Raw genomic sequence first — 19,013 nt, 5'->3', positions numbered from 1 at the left:
CCGTTTAACAGGTAATTGAATTACATTTAATAATACAAAAAGACAGGTCATAAATAATGTAGGACAGAAAGTCACAGGACAAAAAGTCACAGCCAAAAAAAAGTCACGGACAAAAATTCACAGGACAAAAAGTCACAATTTATTTTCGAAATTATTTTTCATATAACAAGAAAAAATAATTTTAAAAAATACAAAATTCTTGATCTATTATATATTAAGGATGTATTCTTCTGACTTTTCAGTCTCGTTGAAATCTCGTTCTTGAATTATTTCCAAAACATGTGATAGAAGTGGAAAATATCAATGAATTTTAAAAATATTATAAGCAAACATAAATCTGTGAAAAAATTGTGTATTTACAATGAATGGTTTTTGCGTAATCCAGTTTTCAAATTTTACGACCAATCAAGTCAGTATTTTTAGCCAAAATTTTGAACAAATGGGTGAGGGATACAAAAAATGATTTTACAAGAATCATGTACATCCCATATCATTTTGGTCTTTTCAAATTTCTTAGATATGTCTTTTTTCATTCATTGATTTCAAAAATAATTCAAAAATGGCAGCCGCACTTTTATGTGAACTTTTGGAGATAAAGACAATAAAACAATTTAACTAAAGAATGGTCAACCTAGATACAAGTATCTTGTCTTGTAATTTGTAAACGATCACTCTGATTCAAACAAAAAATTCCCTGAAACTGACATTATCAACATGCTTCATTTCTTGATTGAAAACATATTTGTTACGTTCTGAGGACGTGTTTTTCAACAGATTATCGGCATTCCAATGGGAACCAAGTGTGCCTTATCTTGTCGACTTGTTTCTTTAATATTAAGAGGATGACTTCATACATGAACTTCTTAGGAAGAACGATAAGAAGTTAGCAATATCCTTTAACTTTCCTTTCCGCTATATAGATTGGTGACTATGTTGAACGCATCTATCCCATTGAACTAGAGATAAAGGATACAATAGATACAGTTAAGTCGGCCTCATATCTTGACTTACATCTAGAAATTGATAACGAGGGTCGGTTAAAAACAAAACTTACAGCAAAAGAGATGATTTCAGCTTCCCAATTGGGAATTTCCATTTCTAAGTAACGACATTCAAGCAGCGCCTGCATACGGAGTATATGTCTCCAATTGACACGATATTACCGTGCTTGTATTTCCTATAATGATTTCCTTGATAGACGGTTGCTGCTCACAAGGAAGCTATCAAACCAAGAATTCCAAATGGTGAAGTTGAAATCATCCCTTCGTAAGTTTTACGTACGCCATCACTAGTTGGTGGACCGTTATGGAATACCCGTTTCACAGATGATATCGGATATGTTCCTTACGTCGTAACAACAATCCCCTTCCCTTTTCATGAATGTGACCTACCGAATTTGACTATATACCTAGAGCAACACGACAGGTACCACATGTGGAGCAAGATCTGCTTACCCTTCCGGATCACCTGAGATCACCCCAAGTTTTTTGTGGGGTTCGTGTTGCTTAGTCTTTAGTTTTCTAAGTTGTGTCATGTGCACTATTATTTGTCTGTTTGTCTTTTTCATTTTTAGCCATGGTGTTGTCAGTTCATTTTCTATCTTTGAGTTTGATTGTCCCTCTGGTATCTTCCGCCCCTCTTTTTTTTTTTAGCTATTTCCAATTCAACGGAAGTTTTATCAGTTCATACGATATTTCAAAGTAATCTAATTTATTCTGAATTCAATATCAGCATTTAAAGGTAGCAATCCATATGATATGTATTTGGCTGAGTTGGCAGTTATAATTGAACATGAAAGATTTGCTGAATCGTTTCTTCTAAAACGATTGCATTTTTCAGAGACTGCTACTGGTCATTATTTATATCGATCTTATTGTAAGATTTATAGGCATATTGATAATTTTAAATAAAGATAAAGCAGCAGTGTGAACTTGCTAATTTTCCCCATGTAGGTCACTTGCCATTAATTCATACAGAGCTTCTCTAGCTTTCTTAACATTTTCTTCTGCAGTAATTAATTGTGTGTTGTTGGTGCCAATATGGGTGGTTTTATAAAACTGTTCGCTCCCACCCTTCTGAAGTGTCACATCATTGTGGGTATTGCTATTGGTTTGATTAGGCAGTACAACACTTTTTGTAGGTTTTAATATGTATGCTTCTCTTTTACTGTAGTCATTTGCTATGTTGACTAAAATTTGTGCGTCCATATGGGAATTCAATTCCGTTTTTTTGTATGGCCTTTTTATTTCAGCATTCCTGATGCGTCTAATGTAGACGAAACGCGCGTATGACGTTCACAAGGTTTTTAAGAGCATACCAACACCCCACAGCGCCCCCTTTTTGAACGCCAAAAATATATCTTCCGTGGTCGGGAATTACGCTCCCCTTTCGAAAAACCTGAACTGCCCAAAAAGTTTTTTCTCACCTATGGATACCTATTGATCTTCAAAACTCTGGCACTGTTTTGCCATTATATTCTGCTCTACTTTATCATCGTTGTATTTAATTGTACGTTTCTCACTTCATGATAAAATTTCATATTCTGCTTCAAAATTATACATCAATGGAACGTTAGCCCAAAATTTATCTAATCTATTTTTAAAATACATGTGTATAGTTCAATATTCATTCAAACATAAGCATATAATCATAGTTACAATATAACATAGAAACGCGATGTCATATCGTTAGTGGCGACGGCACATATAGGAACGCATTACATTCCCGCAATCATCGACATCTATCAGGTAACCTCGTAAACGGCGAAAATAGAGGGTTGGAAGCTTCAGTTTTCGTAGGCGGTCTTCGTATGGCAAGTCTCTCATTGTAGGCAACATTTTGGTCGCTCTCTTTTGCACATTCTCAATACTTGAAATGTCAGCCTTCCTGTAGGGTGACCATATACTGTTTGAATACTGCAAATTCGTTCTTACAAGTGCCTTAAACAATAACGAAAATACAAGTATGCGATTATCTATGTGGGCAAAGGAACGGCGAGTGAGGCCTACGATCTGACTGGCTTTATTAACTTGATTTTGAATATGATTTGCAAATGACAGATTCATGTTCATAGTTACTCCAATATATGTTTCTGATTCAACATTTTCAAAGTTAGTGCGATCGCCTTCATATTTTTCCATCGTATAGTTTGGAGGTTGGCGTGTAGTATTCCTTCCGCTAATAGGTAAAACTTTACACTTGTCTGGGTGAAATTTCAAAAGCCAGGTTTTGCTCCAATCAAATAGGATATCAAGGTCTTCCTGAATAAGTTTCTTATCGCTCTGGTTGACTATTTCTCTGAATAATTTAGTTTCGTAGGCGAACACGAACACATCTGATATAACATTGTTTGGTAAGTCGTTGATGAAAAGAACGAATAAAATTGGTCCCAATACAGAGCCTTGTGGAATTCCACTAGTTACATTCCTCCAACTTGATTGTGACCCATTGACCTGTACGTATAGTTTTCTACTACTAAGGAAACTTCTGATCTAGTTTGTTGTTTGCTCACTGATGCCATAGTGTTGAATCTTGTGAATCAATCTCATATGTGGAACATTGTCAAATGTTTTCATGAAGTCCATTTGAATCGAGTGTAATATACCTCATTACCAAGTACATTTGTCCACTTGTTAAGGACTTTCAGCAACTGAAGTGAACTTGATCTACCACCCATACAGCCAAACTGTTGATTGCTGAACAAATTATGTCTATCCATGTGTCAATAATTTGCTTTTGGATAAGTTTCTCCATAATTTTACACAGTATGCTTGTGAGACTAACTAGACGGTAGTTTGAAGTTGATTTCTTATCGCTCTCTTAAATAAATCAGTTATTATAGCAATCTTCCAATCCCGGGGTACCTCACCTTTTCAAATCACTGTTGAAAATCATGCACAAAGGTTTATTTACAACATAGGCTAATTCAAAAAGTCGTTTTGAATGGACTCTATCTGGACCTGATGATTTGGTTATGTTCAAATTTAGCAACAATTTTCTGACTTCTTTTTTTAGTAAATAAATCATCATTTGACTGTTGGCTATAATCTACCTGTTCAATTACTGGCATATTTTTATCCTTTTCATGAGTGAACACACTACTAAAACTAGAGGCTCTCAAGAGCCTGTATCGCTCACCTGACTCTATTTGGGTTTTTGAAATCATATAAAAGAGATATAATTTGGCTACAAAGTAACAAAACTTGGCCAGCACCTCATTAGGAAAGGAACATTTATGCTATGATTGGTTTTATTCAATTCAGTGGTTCTCTAGAAGAAGACTTTTGTATGCATTTCCCATAGGGTCTTATGTTAAACTAAGTCACCCCACTGGCGGCCATCTTGGACGTTGGATCGGGCAAAAAGTAACAACACTTGGTCAGCACCTCATAAGGAACATTTATGCTATGTTTGGTTTCATTCCATTCAGTGGTTCTATAAAAGAAGACTTTTGTATGTTAATCACATTGGGTCCTATGTTAAACTAAGTCCCCCGCTGGCGGCCATCTTGGATAATGGATCGGCTACAAGGTAACAACACTTAGTCAGCACCTCATAAGGAACATTTATGATATGTTTGGTTTCATTCCATTCAGTGGTTCTCTAAAAGAAGAATTTTGTATGTTAATCCCATTGGGTCCTATGTTAAACTAAGTCCCCTGCTTACAGCCATCTTGAATGATGGATCGGCTACAAAGTAACAAAACTTGGTAAGCACCTCATAAGGAACATTCATGCTATGTTTGGTTTCATTCCATTCAGTGGTTCTCTAAAAGATTTCATTTGTGTGCATTTCCCATAGGGTCCTATGTTAAACTAAGTCCCCCGCTGGCGGCCATATTGGATGATGGATAGGCTTCAAAGTAACAACACTTGGTCATCACCTCATAAGGAACATTCATACTATGTTTGGTTTCATTCCATTTAGTGGTTCTCTAAAAGAAGACATTTGTATGTATTTCCCATTGGGTCCTATGTTAAACTAAGTCCCCCGGTGGCGTTCATCTTGGATGATGGATCGGCTACAAAGTAACAACACTTGGTCAGTACCTCATAAGGAACATTCATGCCATGTTTGGTTTCATTCCATTCAGTGTTTCTCTAGAAGAAGTTCAAAATGTAAAAAGTTAACGCCGACGACGACGGACGACGGACGACAGACCCAAGTGATGAGAAAAGCTCACTTGGCCCTTCGGGCCAGGTTAGATAAAAATCAGCAAGAACTTCTGATTTGCCCGAGTCGCTGTTTGCCACTTTCACTGTGTTATTTTCTGTTTTATGTAGTTCTGATACGCCAGATTTGGATTTTCTTTTAGCGTTGACATATTTCCAAAAGTTTTTACTATTTGTTTTCGCTGTTTCTGCCACTTCTCTTTCCTTGTCTTTTTCTCTTTTCTTGTTAATTTGTTGACTCTGTTTGGGGCTCCCTCTTTTTCTGGCCTTACAAAATTCCATATAGCTCTCTTCACTCTTTTTTCTTTTTCATGTACCGTTCCCAAAGTCTATGATTACGTCGAGTATCCTAAGTGTTGTATTACCTTTTGATTTTTTTTGTCGGCTCTTTGGTACATGCTTACTCACAGCCTGTGTAGTATCATCATTTTCAGCATGTCTGGGAAAATCAAAATACTATGTTAAAGAAAAAATTACTTTTTTTCATTTCAAAAGAAATTAGAAGAGGAATTCATAAAATACTGGAAATAAGCTCTTTTCTGTGACTCTAATAATGGTAATAGTCATGGTAATAAACTAAGAACATATCGCAAAGTTAAAAATAATTTTGAATTAGAAAAATATCTTCTACTGGACCTTAACAAAAGTGTTATTTCTAAAATGGTAAAAATCAGAATTAGTAATAGTAAATTACTAATAGAAGTTGGTAGATATACTAGAACACCTTTAGAACAGAGAATTTGTCCAATTTGTAAGGATGGAATTGAAGATGAGTTCCATTTCCTCATTCAATGTAAAGCGTTAGAACTTAATAGAAATGTACTCTTTTGTAATTTAAGTGATATAGTGCCATCTTTTGTTAATATGTGTGAACACATTTTGAAAAGTAGTGATACGGACATTAGTACTGTAAGTGTAGCTGGAATAAGCGATATGTATGATTTGAACATTCATTTAAAGCAAACATAATGTTGTTAAGAACTTTTACAGTATTAAAGCTGATTGCAATAGCTTGGATTAATAATATTGTACGAATAACACCTCCACGCAATGTAAATATAAAATATATATCTCTTATCATGATCATTGAGAAAATATGTTTGGTTGTTTTTTGTTTTTTGTTTTTTGTTTTGTTTTTTTGTTTTGTTTTTTTGTTGTTGTTTTTTTTTTGTTTTTGTTTGTTTGTTTGTTTTTGTATTTGTATTTTGTAAATGTCGGCTGGTATCATTTCTGTATAGGAATTCACACCAATAAAATTATTTGATTTGATTTGAACTTTTCTAGGCCATCCGACTCCTACAAGGTTTGATAATTGCTTTTTAAAGAAATTTCTTAAGATTATTTAAGAGATTCAATAGCACTGTTCAATAGTGTGTTCTTCGTGCAGTATCTAAACAAATTCATTAATATTATTTCAACATTTATTATGAAAAAATACAGAAAATTATGCTATGTACATAACAAATTGAATATTATACAGGATTTGTCGATACGATTCGGTAATCTCAACGTCCTAGATATTAACTTGTACTTACAGAGCTATCAAATAAATAGGTAATTTAGAATATCTGTTGAATATTTATACCTATAGGAAATGCGTGGTCACTTGAGATAAACTTGTATTTCACGCTGCCTAATACACATATAACTACACAGTTGTGTTATATTTCAGATACTTACAACATGTCGGATGAAAGTGAAAAGGTGGTGCCAAAGCAAGAGCTACATACATTTGTGGTTCGAGCAATGGAGGCTGTTGGTCTGCAGTCAGACAGGGGTTCAGTCCTAGCCGATTTGCTAGTATCTGCAGACTATAGGGGACATTACAGTCATGGATTGAATCGACTAGGTAGATACACATTTATTTTGTATCAATAATTGGAAGTATACATGTACTAATATTGTAGCTTACCTTTAACTATTTCAGAGATAAATATAATCTAATCAAGCTTTTGTCCACATTTAATACAGGGTATACATACTGTTTATGAATATATTCAATCATAGCTCATATTTGATTAGAATGATCATTTGCAAATAAATACAGTTTTAATATATATAAAACAAGGGCTATATTTAATATTCTTCCAAACTTATCGTTCTAGTCTAATAAGCACTAGAATATTGATATGAATGAAAAAAGAAAAAAAATGAAGCATGACAGCCATTCGTGGATAGAAATCATATCGTTACGGCTGTTGCTTGTGCATTTGTGTAATCATATAGTTTTTTGTTGTTTTGTTGTTGGTTGTCTTTTTTTTTTTGGGGGGGGGGGGGGTTAATGTCTTGTGTATTTACATGTTGTGTATTCATCTCTATGATCATGCACACTTCAAATTTTCTGATAAGTCTTAACCGCAATATAAAAAAAAAACACATCGATCGCACCAAATGCAACTTGATACACATGAAAGGATATGAAATTATACAATCGTCGGAAAGTTGTACAGATTTCCAAGGCAGAATATACGAAAGAAGCATTTGAGACTTTATAATAAGCGGGTTATGATCACGTACATTTTTTTAATGTTACAGATATGTACTTGAATGAAATAAAATCTGGAACAGCATCTAAAGAAAATAAAGAACCGGATATTGTAAAAGAATCTGCTGGAACAGCACTAGTGGAGGGAAATAATTTAATTGGTAAGACTTGAATTAGACAGTTAAATTATAACTATGTTATTAACTGTGTGACATAAGGGACGACATTAAAAGATCAATGCAGGATTTAACCCCCCCCCCCCCAAAAAAAAAAACCACCATAGTCCCTCCCCCTTATTATCATAAATCTCAGATTGTTTAATATATATCACTTATTGGTACCATATATATACTACCATATACCATATGTTTACTCTGAATGTGCATGTTTACTATCAAACGTGAATCTTCGCTCTAAAGTCGAGATTCACGTTGGTATATATATAGTAAACTTGCATATTTAGAGTAAAAATATGGTATATTAGTATATATATGTTACAAATAAATGATATATATATATTAAAAAATCAGAGATTTATGATAATAAGGAAAGGGAATATTGTTGGCTCATAACAGGATCCTGTCCTCAATCAACTACAAAGGACTGGTGAACCTTGTAGAGACACCTTTTGACTGATAATTTTGATTACATCCCAGCTCCTTTGTTCTAACTGGGGTGATCTGAGCCGGATCACCCCAGTTTAAGTTTCTTTGTTATGCATGCTTTCCTTTGTTCTGTAACATTTTGGCGGGAATGACATATCCAGTATAAAACTTATAATTAATTATACGGAGAAGACTATCTATCAAAATCCACGTAGAAAAAATCCAGTGTATATGCTGGGGTTCGAACTCAAGACCTTTAGCATATCAAGCCACGACACATACCACTACTCCAGGACGACTGGATACGAACTATCAGAAATTTAACATACTTAAAGGAAGCAAGATATTTTTATAACTGGGGCGAGTTGGCAGACCTTTACTCAGTGGGTTTTAAACCCTTTTCGTTAAATAAATGAGTTGTAAGACTGATTGTTCAATTTGATTTTACACTTTTTTAAAGTTGGGCGAGTCGGTTATAAGAGTGGGGCGATTTTTTCATAAAGTGGCGATATAGTGTGGGCCGATTGGCCAGTGGGGCGAGTTGACGTTATTTGATATCTACTCATCGTGTTTGGGGGTCATAAAGGGTATACATCATATAGTAATATATAAAGTATATTATAATGGTTGTGTGGCGTTCTAAACTAGATTTTATGAATTGTAAATGGTTTTTCGTCTATTCTTAATCAGCTGGGATGTAAAATAGTTATCCCATTCGGACTTGGTGTGTCAGTGTAAGATAACCCTCTGGCCTCCGGCCATCGGGATGATCTTACACTGACACACCGCGTCCTTATGGGATAACTATTAAATAATACTCAACTCTTTCAGTAGTGAGGTTACAAAATTTCATGGACAAGGACACTTTTTCATAATGAAATATTTGTCCTGGACAGTATTTCATTATAAAATAGTGTCTGTGATAATATTTTATATGACCTCGATTATATATTTTAGAACATTGTCTCGCATAAACATAACTTAGAACATTGCAATTACATAAACGGCATAAGCGGATCCAGGCGTCCCTGGAGCTCCCCCCTTTTTGCGGAAAAAAAATAGTTGATTATATAGAATTCACTGAAGCATGACTGGAACACCACCCCTTTTTCCATGTCAGTCAGCACCACCACCACCCCTTTTTTACAAAAAGTTCTGGATCCGCCACTGAATGGTACTCTAACTGTGTTAATTATGCATGTATTACAGACTAATTAAACAGTGTGTTTTCCTCTACTTGAGAACTTTTCGTCTTTTAGGTTGTTTTGTTTTTTGTTTTGATTTATATTTCTTTTTATTTTAGGTCCATATGTTGCCAGATTTTGTATGGACCTTGCTATTCAAAAAGCAAAAACAGCTGGTATAGGTTTTGTTTCATGTAGAGGTGAGTAATATAGACTGTGCCCACTAAAGATCAACATATATGAAAACTCTCTTTAAGTTCACATATATGTTTACATTTTAATATGGAACAATAAAAAAGAATATATTTTATCAACACTCACCCACTCGATTCACGCAAAACGACCAAAATGACTAAACGTAAACACTGTCAGACTTTTTCTTCTAGGGTCAAACCATTTCGGAATAGCAGGGTGGTATAGCTTGCGTGCAATGGAGCAAGGTTTTCTGGTAAGTAACTGGACAAATGATTTAGCGAATAAATTATCAGCTCTACTTTATATGAAGTGGTGGTAAAGTTGAAATCATTCATTCGTAAATTTACGGACGCCATCACGACTTGATTGACCGTAGTGGAATACCTCTTTTACAGATGACGATGGATATGTTTGAAATTTAACCACAATCCCGTCCTATTTTCTTCGAATGTGACCTAACAAAGTAGACTGGATACGTACTTACATAAGCAACACGATTGTTGTCTCACCAGAGATCACTCCCGACAACACGATTGTTGTCTCACCAGAGATCACTCCCGAGCAACACGCTTGTTGTCTCACCAGAGATCACTCCCGACAACACGTTTGTTGTCTCACCAGAGATCACTCCCGACAACACGATTGTTGTCTCACCAGAGATCACTCCCGACAACACGATTGTTGTCTCACCAGAGATCACTCCCGACAACACGAGTGTTGTCTCACCAGAGATCACTCCCGACAACACGATTGTTGTCTCACCAGAGATCACTCCCGAGCAACACGATTGTTGTCTCACCAGAGATCACTCCCGACAACACGATTGTTGTCTCACCAGAGATCACTCCCGACAACACGATTGTTGTCTCACCAGAGATCACTCCCGATTCAGTTGTTTCGGCTTGTCAAATGGAATACCCTTGGGGTATCATTCGCCTGACTTCTAAATAATTGTATCTATATTATTACATGTCTTTTTTGTTTTTGCCAATACCGAAATGTTTGAATTAAATAAATAATATCACATCCGACAGTTTAACCTGTGCTAAAGAAAAGCGACTGATTGGGTGTATAAATACTCAGTCACGTCCGCTCAGAATAGGAACATTTATCCGTTAATCTACAAGGTAGCTATGCTATGTAAACTTTAAATAACACTTGCAACTACTCTTTGAGGAGTTAGTATGTGGCTTGTTTTAAGGCAAAATGTCTGCCCTATTTAATGTGCCTTCAATTTCCAGTGGCAGTCGAAATTATCGCCTATTATCCCGGTTAAGCTGCTTTGCAGCTCCTACCAGTAAGCTGCATTATATTTTGACTTTCGTCCTGTAGTTTGCTGTATTTGTCACTCGCAAAAACAAAAATAAAATCAGCGATCAGTCAATCAACATTTTTTCGAAAAGACTTGAATGCAGTTGAAGCGCTTTTTTAAAGAAAGATTGAGCAACTTGATCTTTTCAAAACACCGAAGTGCTACGGTATGGTAATCAGTTCCTGCTCTGTAAGTGGCACCGACTCCGTACTGCAGTAAATCAATTATGTTTGTGACTAACCATGAGTATTGTCTTGGACCTATAAATTTATTTGACCGGATTTCTCCCATCTTGCAGTCGAAGAGAACAGCGGCGTCTGTTTAGTTTTGCTGGATGCATAAATACGCTGCCACGACTGGTCAGAATGAAGCCGTTTAACCGTTGCATCGTGTATTTAGTATGTCAAGTTGCACGTCCAAAAATCATTGAAATAACTTTTTTGTGGTCTATTGTTTTCCTGCTGTAAGACTAAATGTCGACCCTTTTTCTAACATGTCGTAATATTTCAGTCTTGCTTAGATAATGGCAAATATTTCATGCATATTGAGGACGAGAACACTTAATCTGATAGGCAAAATTTGCTTCGTTTGTTGAAAGGGGTATTCAATTCAAACACTGAAAAATTACGACATGTTAGAAAAGGGTCGACATTTAGTCTTACAGCAGGAAAACAATAGGTTTCAATTGAATACCCCTTTCGACAAACGAAGCAAATCTTGCCTATCAGATTAAGTGTTCTCGTCCTCAATATGCATGAAATATTTGCCATTATTTAGGCAAGCATGTGTAATATCATCTTATAAAGTATTGCATTTGGTTCTTTATCGTTTTATTCTAATCTTAAACAAATGACGTAACTATATTTATTGTATAGCAATATAATATTTCCCACAGAAAGTAACCAAAAGTTAGCGTGCAATAAATTCTAATATTGCACTAGTGCAATAAATCGTAAAAATTCATGACGTCATCAACGACAAAATCTTAGTTTAAACCAATTTTTACTTTCAAATATTATATTGCTATACAATAAAAGGGTTATTGCATGAATATTGGGGAATATTGTCCCTCGTAGAACATATATTGCACTCGCAAGCTCGTGCAATATAAAATTCTACTCGGGACAATATTCCCCAATATTCATGCAATAAACCTATATTATCATGTACATCGGTTCAGGTTTTTTTTTTCTTATAATTATTTAACTTTTTGAACCAGGTTATTATTTCACTTTTGTAATTGTTATTAATCATACTTTTCTTTATAGATTATTTTTAACTTATTTTAGGGTATGGCATTCTGTAATACTTCTCCTATGATGGTTCCTCCACGAGGGACAACAGTAAGTAGAAGTTAACACAACATATTTTGTTATTTATAAGAATTGATAAGGGGCCGAAATACAATTAAGAATTGATACCTGATGGCATCATGTATTACGTACGAATCGATGTACTTATTGGTGAGTATTGAACACAAGCACTTATGGAGTTTTTAAAACATCAGTCAATGATCAAATCGACAAAACTCAAATGAAGTTAACTTTACTGAAAATAACTGCAGGTGATGTACCAATAACTACTGTCTTGTGTGTTTTTGTATTTGGGTTCTATCAAATGGACATTTACTTGCATCTTCTTTTTAACATACTTCATGCAAATGATTCCAAACTATAAAAAGCAGGTTGATACTTAAAAGCCTTTACTTCTATTATGTGTGTTCAGTAACTGAACTGATTAAATTTTGAAAGCAAAACAACTGACTTTGATCCATCAAGTAAGATATGCAGATACATACAGCTATTTATATATATTTTACAGAGAACGTTGGGAACAAATCCTTTAAGTCTTGCAGCACCGGCCAATAATGGTGATAGTTTTGTCTTGGATATGGCGACAACTGCGGTAGCATTAGGAAAGGTACATAATGTTCAACATGCAAAGCCCTTCTAAATATGGCTTATTTTTTCTATGCATAAATTATAAAATAAATTCGTAATAGACCGAATCCCAGCAAATTTGATAAATGTTTTGTACAGGAGTAGAAACTTTTGTTTAATATCTATTACACATACCCCATTAGTCAATCACTTATAGACAGATTTGCGCATAATGACAAATGTACATGATTTATCACAGGCAGAATTAAAAGACAGAAAAGGAGAACCGTTGCCAAGTGGTTGGACTGTTGATAAGAGTGGTCATGTAAGTTACCTAGTTACAGACTTCGCAATTTTGTTTTTGTTTTACTTAACATGAAAACATGTCACAGTGTACTATGTTATAAGTCGAAGGCTTACAGTAATCAACGTAAAAATGTTCTGAATTCCGTGTTATCAACATCCCTATTAAGTAGATATAGGAAGATGTGGTGTGAGTGTCAACAAGACAACTCTCCATTCAAATAACAATTTATAAAAGTAAATCAAGATTGGTTTATTAAAGTCACTCAAGATTGAAGTATTATCAAACTACTGCCAGAGACATATAATAATAGTATATGTCTCTGCTACTGTATAAAGAAAAGTTAATTTGTGACTAAATCTCACAAGACTGATTTTGTCGAGATTTTTTAATTTATTTTTCCATATTTAGTCCAAGCAGCCTGTAGCCTGGAAAAGGCTTTAACTCTGCAGTGCCTTTAAAAAACTAAATAAATCTCAATTTCCATTATGTGTTTCGACATAATTACAAACACAAATTTAACTAAAATACGAAACTAAAACAGTATTATTGTTTTGTTAAAAACGTATTTAAATTTTGTTTTAAGAACGGTATGATTGTTTATTTTTTTGCAAGGAAACACATGACTTTAAGAATCTCCATGGTTTGATGCCTCTTGGTGGAAAAGAAGAAAGTAGTGAGTTATTTTTGATTGTTATTCAAATGTAACACTATCTGAAAACAAACCTAACTTGGTACATAAAATAGAACTACTGTATCAAGTGCAGTACATTATTTATATCACAAAGAGGTCCAAACTTTTATTTAACTATAATACCAAAAAACGACAAAACTACAAAACTAAAACCATCTAATCATCTTGATTTATGGCAACTTCGATTTTTTTTTATATTTTTGAATTTTTAATGACTAAGCGTTATATTTTTCATTCCGATAAGTTATAACCAATTGGCCAACTGGTTTGAAGTCTTAAAGAAAAATATATAAAATTTAAGAAGCCAGTTTATATAAGAAGTACCTTTTGATACCAAAAAATGATTCTTTTGCTATTTGTCGTCACTCTTGTCAAAATTTGGTTGACAAAATTTGTGTTGTCTCTTTCAAGAGACTTTTTTAGATTGAAAAAAAGATTTAGAAATATTACACATGACTGCTTGGAAATATATACAAGCTCGTGTGAACTTCTAGTTTTGCATGTGAAAAAAACCATAACCATTAAATCAATGTATTTTATTAGAATGGTAGAAATGTATATCTCAGTAAAACGTTTTTCATTTAATCATCTGGATCTGTAATTTGTTGTATAAAAGATCGAAAATGTGTGTTTGATATCCATTCGTTCACCATCCGCCAGATGATTAATGATATGAATATTTTATAAAAGGTGGCTACAAGGGCTATGGTCTAGCTATGATGGTAGAAACATTTTGTGGTATTTTAAGTGGTGGTGCTTTTGGACCATTTGTACGACAGTGGAAAGCATTTGAAAGACCCGCAAACTTAGTGAGTTTATTACTTTTCGTAACTATATTTATTGTTTTGGACAGTTTTTATGCAAAGAAACAATAATTGCAATAAATATCTTACATTAACGCATAAGGCAAAAATGTAGTAGTTTGAATTGCGAACTTCGAGGTGCAATATCACAGATTGTTGATATTGTGAATGTGGCAGATATGTTGAAAATACTAATCACATTTCTCAAATTATTTTTGCATTTCAGAGAACTTAACTCTTGCAAATCTTCGAGGAATGAATTTTCGAATTGAACATTAACGATGTTCATTTTTTATGTTCTGATAACTTTGACACAAACTTAATGTTTATTTAGAGCAGTTTAAAATTAAACGGATTCTTACGCCGACAACGAACTCTCTCGCATCACACACGTCACGTGTAGTCCCTCAGAATAGAAATCTGGTTACTTTGGTGTTCTTCCGTCTGCCAATAAAACAATTGTCATTACGAGGCTTCCTTTTGACTGTGTACGTTTGGTGAGCATCGCGATTTAAATCCAATGACTCGAGTAAAGACATTGTCACGCTTATTGCACCACGCTTATTGCACGATAAGTAACCTTGCAACAACCCTTTGAAGGGCCCGTATGTGAGCTGTTGCACAAAGCAAACTTTGTGTCCGTATTGCATATACCCTCATTTTTCAGTGGCAGTCAAAATTTGACCGACTTTTAATCCGGACAGGATCTACCTATTGTATTTTTGTTAATTTGTTCTCGTCCTTAGGGACCGGTCAATATTTATTGGGGGGTTGGGACCGGTGCAAAATGAAGTAGGACACACATTTTTTTTAACTTAATTTTTTATAGGACTTCTACTTTTTTAGTTTTCAGCACTGATAGGACAGCAATATTTTTATGGCATATGTATGAATGTTAATTACAACAAAATAAACAAGATTAATTGAGGAAAAAACAAAAAACAGCAATGGAAATACAATTTCAAGTCTAGATATTCATTTTATGTTTATAGAACAATTATGTAATGTGGGGTGGGGGTTCCTAACACAGGATAAAGGAGGGTTCCAATCAGTCACATGTCCCCATTCAAATGCATTGATCATCCCCAAAAAAGGGGGTTCCAACCCCTGGACCCCCCTGGATCCGCCACTGAACATAGAAACAGTGAGGGCTCTAGACAATGATCAAATCCAAACAGATAAAGAAGATGACTTTATAATAATAAGAGTCTATGACAGTTCTGACAGTGATAATGACAATCATGATAATAATACTAATGGTGAATACAGTAGTAATAGTAGTTAAAGTTAAAGTCTGTTTTATTTATTCATAGATTAGGTATATAGGACATATACTTTTTAAGTAGATATTTCATATAAGACAGAAACTTTTTTTTGGTATATGCAGAGAGTAGGGCACATATTTATTTAAGGGAGAATTATGAATTGCACCGGTCCCCACCCCTAAATAAATATTGACCTGTCCCTTAACAAGCATGATATATTTGCCACTGGAACCAAAAAAAAAAAAGCAACCAATCTATGCTGCGCCATTCTTTTCCTTCATTTCAAATCTCATCTATTTTTTTGTCAAGTGTACTTTGTCATATATATTTTCTTATTTAAAAAATGATTATTTTGTTTAAGAGAATACATAAAGTAAGTTTATCCGTTTTTGATTTTATTTTTAAATAATTACATTAGATGTATGTTTCATTATAATACGTTATTCTGATTGGCTAACTAGCAATCTCCTGATATTCCTTAATCAATTGCATTACACAATGCAACTTTTCATTCATGATGACACGAGGTCCCACAATAAAGTGCACAGGTAAATGAAAGAAAAACTTGATAAAAGGCGTGTTTTCATGATCCTATAGGTAAAAATGTAATTATAAGTATTGAATGCTTTTTTTTTGTAACTTTATAGGGTTGTAAAAGCGTTGACCGTGCGCACATTTTTAGTATGAAGCGCGCTTCATACAAAATGTACTTCGATCAACGCTTTTACACCCCAATAAATTTACAGAAAAGAGCATTCAATTCTTAAGTATGTGTTAAGTCAATCAACCATCTTGTCTGTATAGTGCTTTTCATATGAATTATAGTTTGGTCTTGTAGGGACAGTGTTTTATAGCTATTGATCCTAGTCAATTTGAAGAAGGATTTACGGACAGAATGCAGACATTAATTGATGCTTGCCGGGATCAGCCATCAGTGAGTTTCAATAGTACTGAATATAATTTAGGATAGTTCTTTTTCAAAAACTGCTTTGAATTCTATCTAACCGGATTGGTCGAAAGAAAGGTCAGGCTTTAGATGAGGAACTACGGCGGGCATCTGCCAATAGGTCCGTTTCTCAGATATTTTCAGATATTTTAAGCAACAGGCCAATATATGGTGTTGTATAGAACGAGTAAAAGTTGTCAAGTTATAGTTCCTCTAACCCTAGCCTCATTTTCATGGATCAATGATAATGTTAATGTTTTGGTCATACCTTGACCACACAAAATAATTGATCGTAGTTTGCTTAACGTTTAGTGATAATCTGAAAGACTATTAGTCTAAACTTCAGTCAGAATTAGTAAATAGGCGATGCATTTCAGGGTGTGCATTCTTGTTCCACGATACGTCTGTTTATAGATATAGGAAGATGTGGTATGAGTGCTATTGAGACAACTCTCCATCCAAGTAACAATTTATAAAATTAAACCATTATAGGTCAAGGTACGGCCTTCAACACGGAGCTTTGGCTCACACCGAACAGCAAGCTATAAAGGACCCCAAAAATTACTAGTGTAAAACCATTCAAACGGGAAAACTAACGGTCTAATCCAGAGGCGGATTTCGGGGGGTGCAGGGGGCCCGGGCCCTCCCCCTTTTTGGGAAAAAAATTGGTTGCTTATATAGGAAATCACTGAAGCGTGACTGGAGCGGGCCCCCTCTTAGGTCAGTCAGTGGGCCCCCACTTATGAAAATTTCTGGATCCGCCACTGTAATCTATATAAAAACGAAAAACACTTATGAACCACATAAGTTCACATGCATCTCGGTATTCTTATATGATTTGTTTAAATTTACAGGCGGATAAGGATCCAGTATTAGTCCCAGGAGACCCAGAGAGAAACCACATGGAACTCTGTGACAAACTCGGTGGCATACCTTATCATGAAAATCAAATAACATTTGCTGTGAGTATATTCATTTTGAAAAATATAATTAATTTTACAAATGTCTATGTGCTTTGATTATTGTGATTATCATTATTGTTGAACAATAGAACAAAATTGTGACATTTTGAATGATTGCAATTTCAACACTATATAAATTGAAGAAAAAAATCTCGGTTTTGACATTATATTAATCGATTCAAGTTGGTGTGCAAAATTTTATAAAAAACCTGTGACATCGCCCTGTTACTCTAATTTGATTTAAAAGCAAGGAACTATCGCTTTGTAATTGAATTAGCCTTCCGCCTGTTTAGTATTAAGCTTCACTCGTTGGTATTGCTAGAAAAAACACACACCATGCGTTCAAAATCACGAATCTGGTATCATTGATGACTGCTTCAATCATTGTGTCGATACAGCTAAGCTTAAAAGTAATGAGAATCAAGGCGGTCTCGTGCCTGCATGCTTGTCTATAGTGCTATAGTTCATGCCATGTTTGGACCTCTCCAATGTCAAGCGAGAAAACAAATTTGGCATGTGCACATGTTCTGTTGGACGTTAAAATCAACCCATCAACTAAGTATTAAGAATAGCAAACACAACAAACATAAGTACCTTTTTTCTTAGATTGAACCAAGACAAAAGCATATTTCCAAGTCAAACAAGACAAGAATGGCATGTAGATATGTTCTTAAATGTACATGTGTATCTATAATACGTTACCTTGAATTTAATTCACTACTATAATCATTTGTTTTTATTTTTTTAGAATGAAATTGCAGCGACCTACAAGTTAGCGCCAATGAAAACTTTATGATCGAAACGTTACTGAACTAATAACATTTTTCATTATGCTTTCAATTAGGGATATTCGAAATAAATATTATCTCGAGAATAACTTGATTGTTAAGATCAATGTGCAAACTGGTGCTGAACAAAAGAAAACTTGTTTTATGAAAAAGTAACAAAATCAATATAAAATTGAGAATGGAAATGGGGAATGTGCCAAAGAGACAACAACCCGACCATAGAAAAAAACAACAGCAGAAGGTCACCAACAGGTCTTCAATGTAGCGAGAAATTCCCGCACCCGGAGGCGTCCTTCAACTGGCCCCTAAACAAATATATACTAGTTCAGTGATAATGAACGCCATACTAATTTCCAAATTGTACACAAGAAACTAAAATTAAAATAATACAAGACTAACAAAGCCCAGAGGCTCCTGA

The 19,013-nt window shown here is 34.6% G+C and overlaps 1 protein-coding gene across 2 annotated transcripts; it reads left to right on the top strand.

The window, feature by feature from the left end:
- Positions 1 to 6,704: 6,704 nt before the first annotated feature.
- LOC143064870 (putative oxidoreductase YjmC) lies at positions 6,705 to 18,684 on the top strand. Of its 2 annotated transcripts, XM_076238036.1 has the most exons (13): positions 6,705 to 6,726; positions 6,845 to 7,021; positions 7,708 to 7,818; positions 9,566 to 9,646; positions 9,833 to 9,894; positions 12,243 to 12,296; positions 12,775 to 12,873; positions 13,093 to 13,158; positions 13,753 to 13,813; positions 14,522 to 14,640; positions 16,738 to 16,833; positions 17,700 to 17,807; positions 18,556 to 18,684. In XM_076238036.1, the coding sequence occupies exons 2-13, from the start codon at positions 6,856 to 6,858 to the stop codon at positions 18,601 to 18,603; spliced, it is 1,071 nt and encodes a 356-aa protein (XP_076094151.1). In that variant the 5' UTR covers positions 6,705 to 6,726; positions 6,845 to 6,855; the 3' UTR covers positions 18,604 to 18,684. The 2 variants fall into 2 exon arrangements, with proteins under 2 accessions (XP_076094151.1, XP_076094150.1); XM_076238035.1 differs by lacking the exon at positions 6,705 to 6,726 and having other exon boundaries at positions 6,774 to 7,021.
- Positions 18,685 to 19,013: the final 329 nt, after the last annotated feature.

The sequence above is a fragment of the Mytilus galloprovincialis genome, chromosome 2 (assembly GCF_965363235.1).
Source record: "Mytilus galloprovincialis chromosome 2, xbMytGall1.hap1.1, whole genome shotgun sequence".
Classification (NCBI taxonomy): Eukaryota; Metazoa; Mollusca; class Bivalvia; order Mytilida; family Mytilidae; genus Mytilus; species Mytilus galloprovincialis.
Note: the sequence above shows the minus strand (reverse complement) of the source record. Positions and strands in the feature narration are given on the sequence as shown.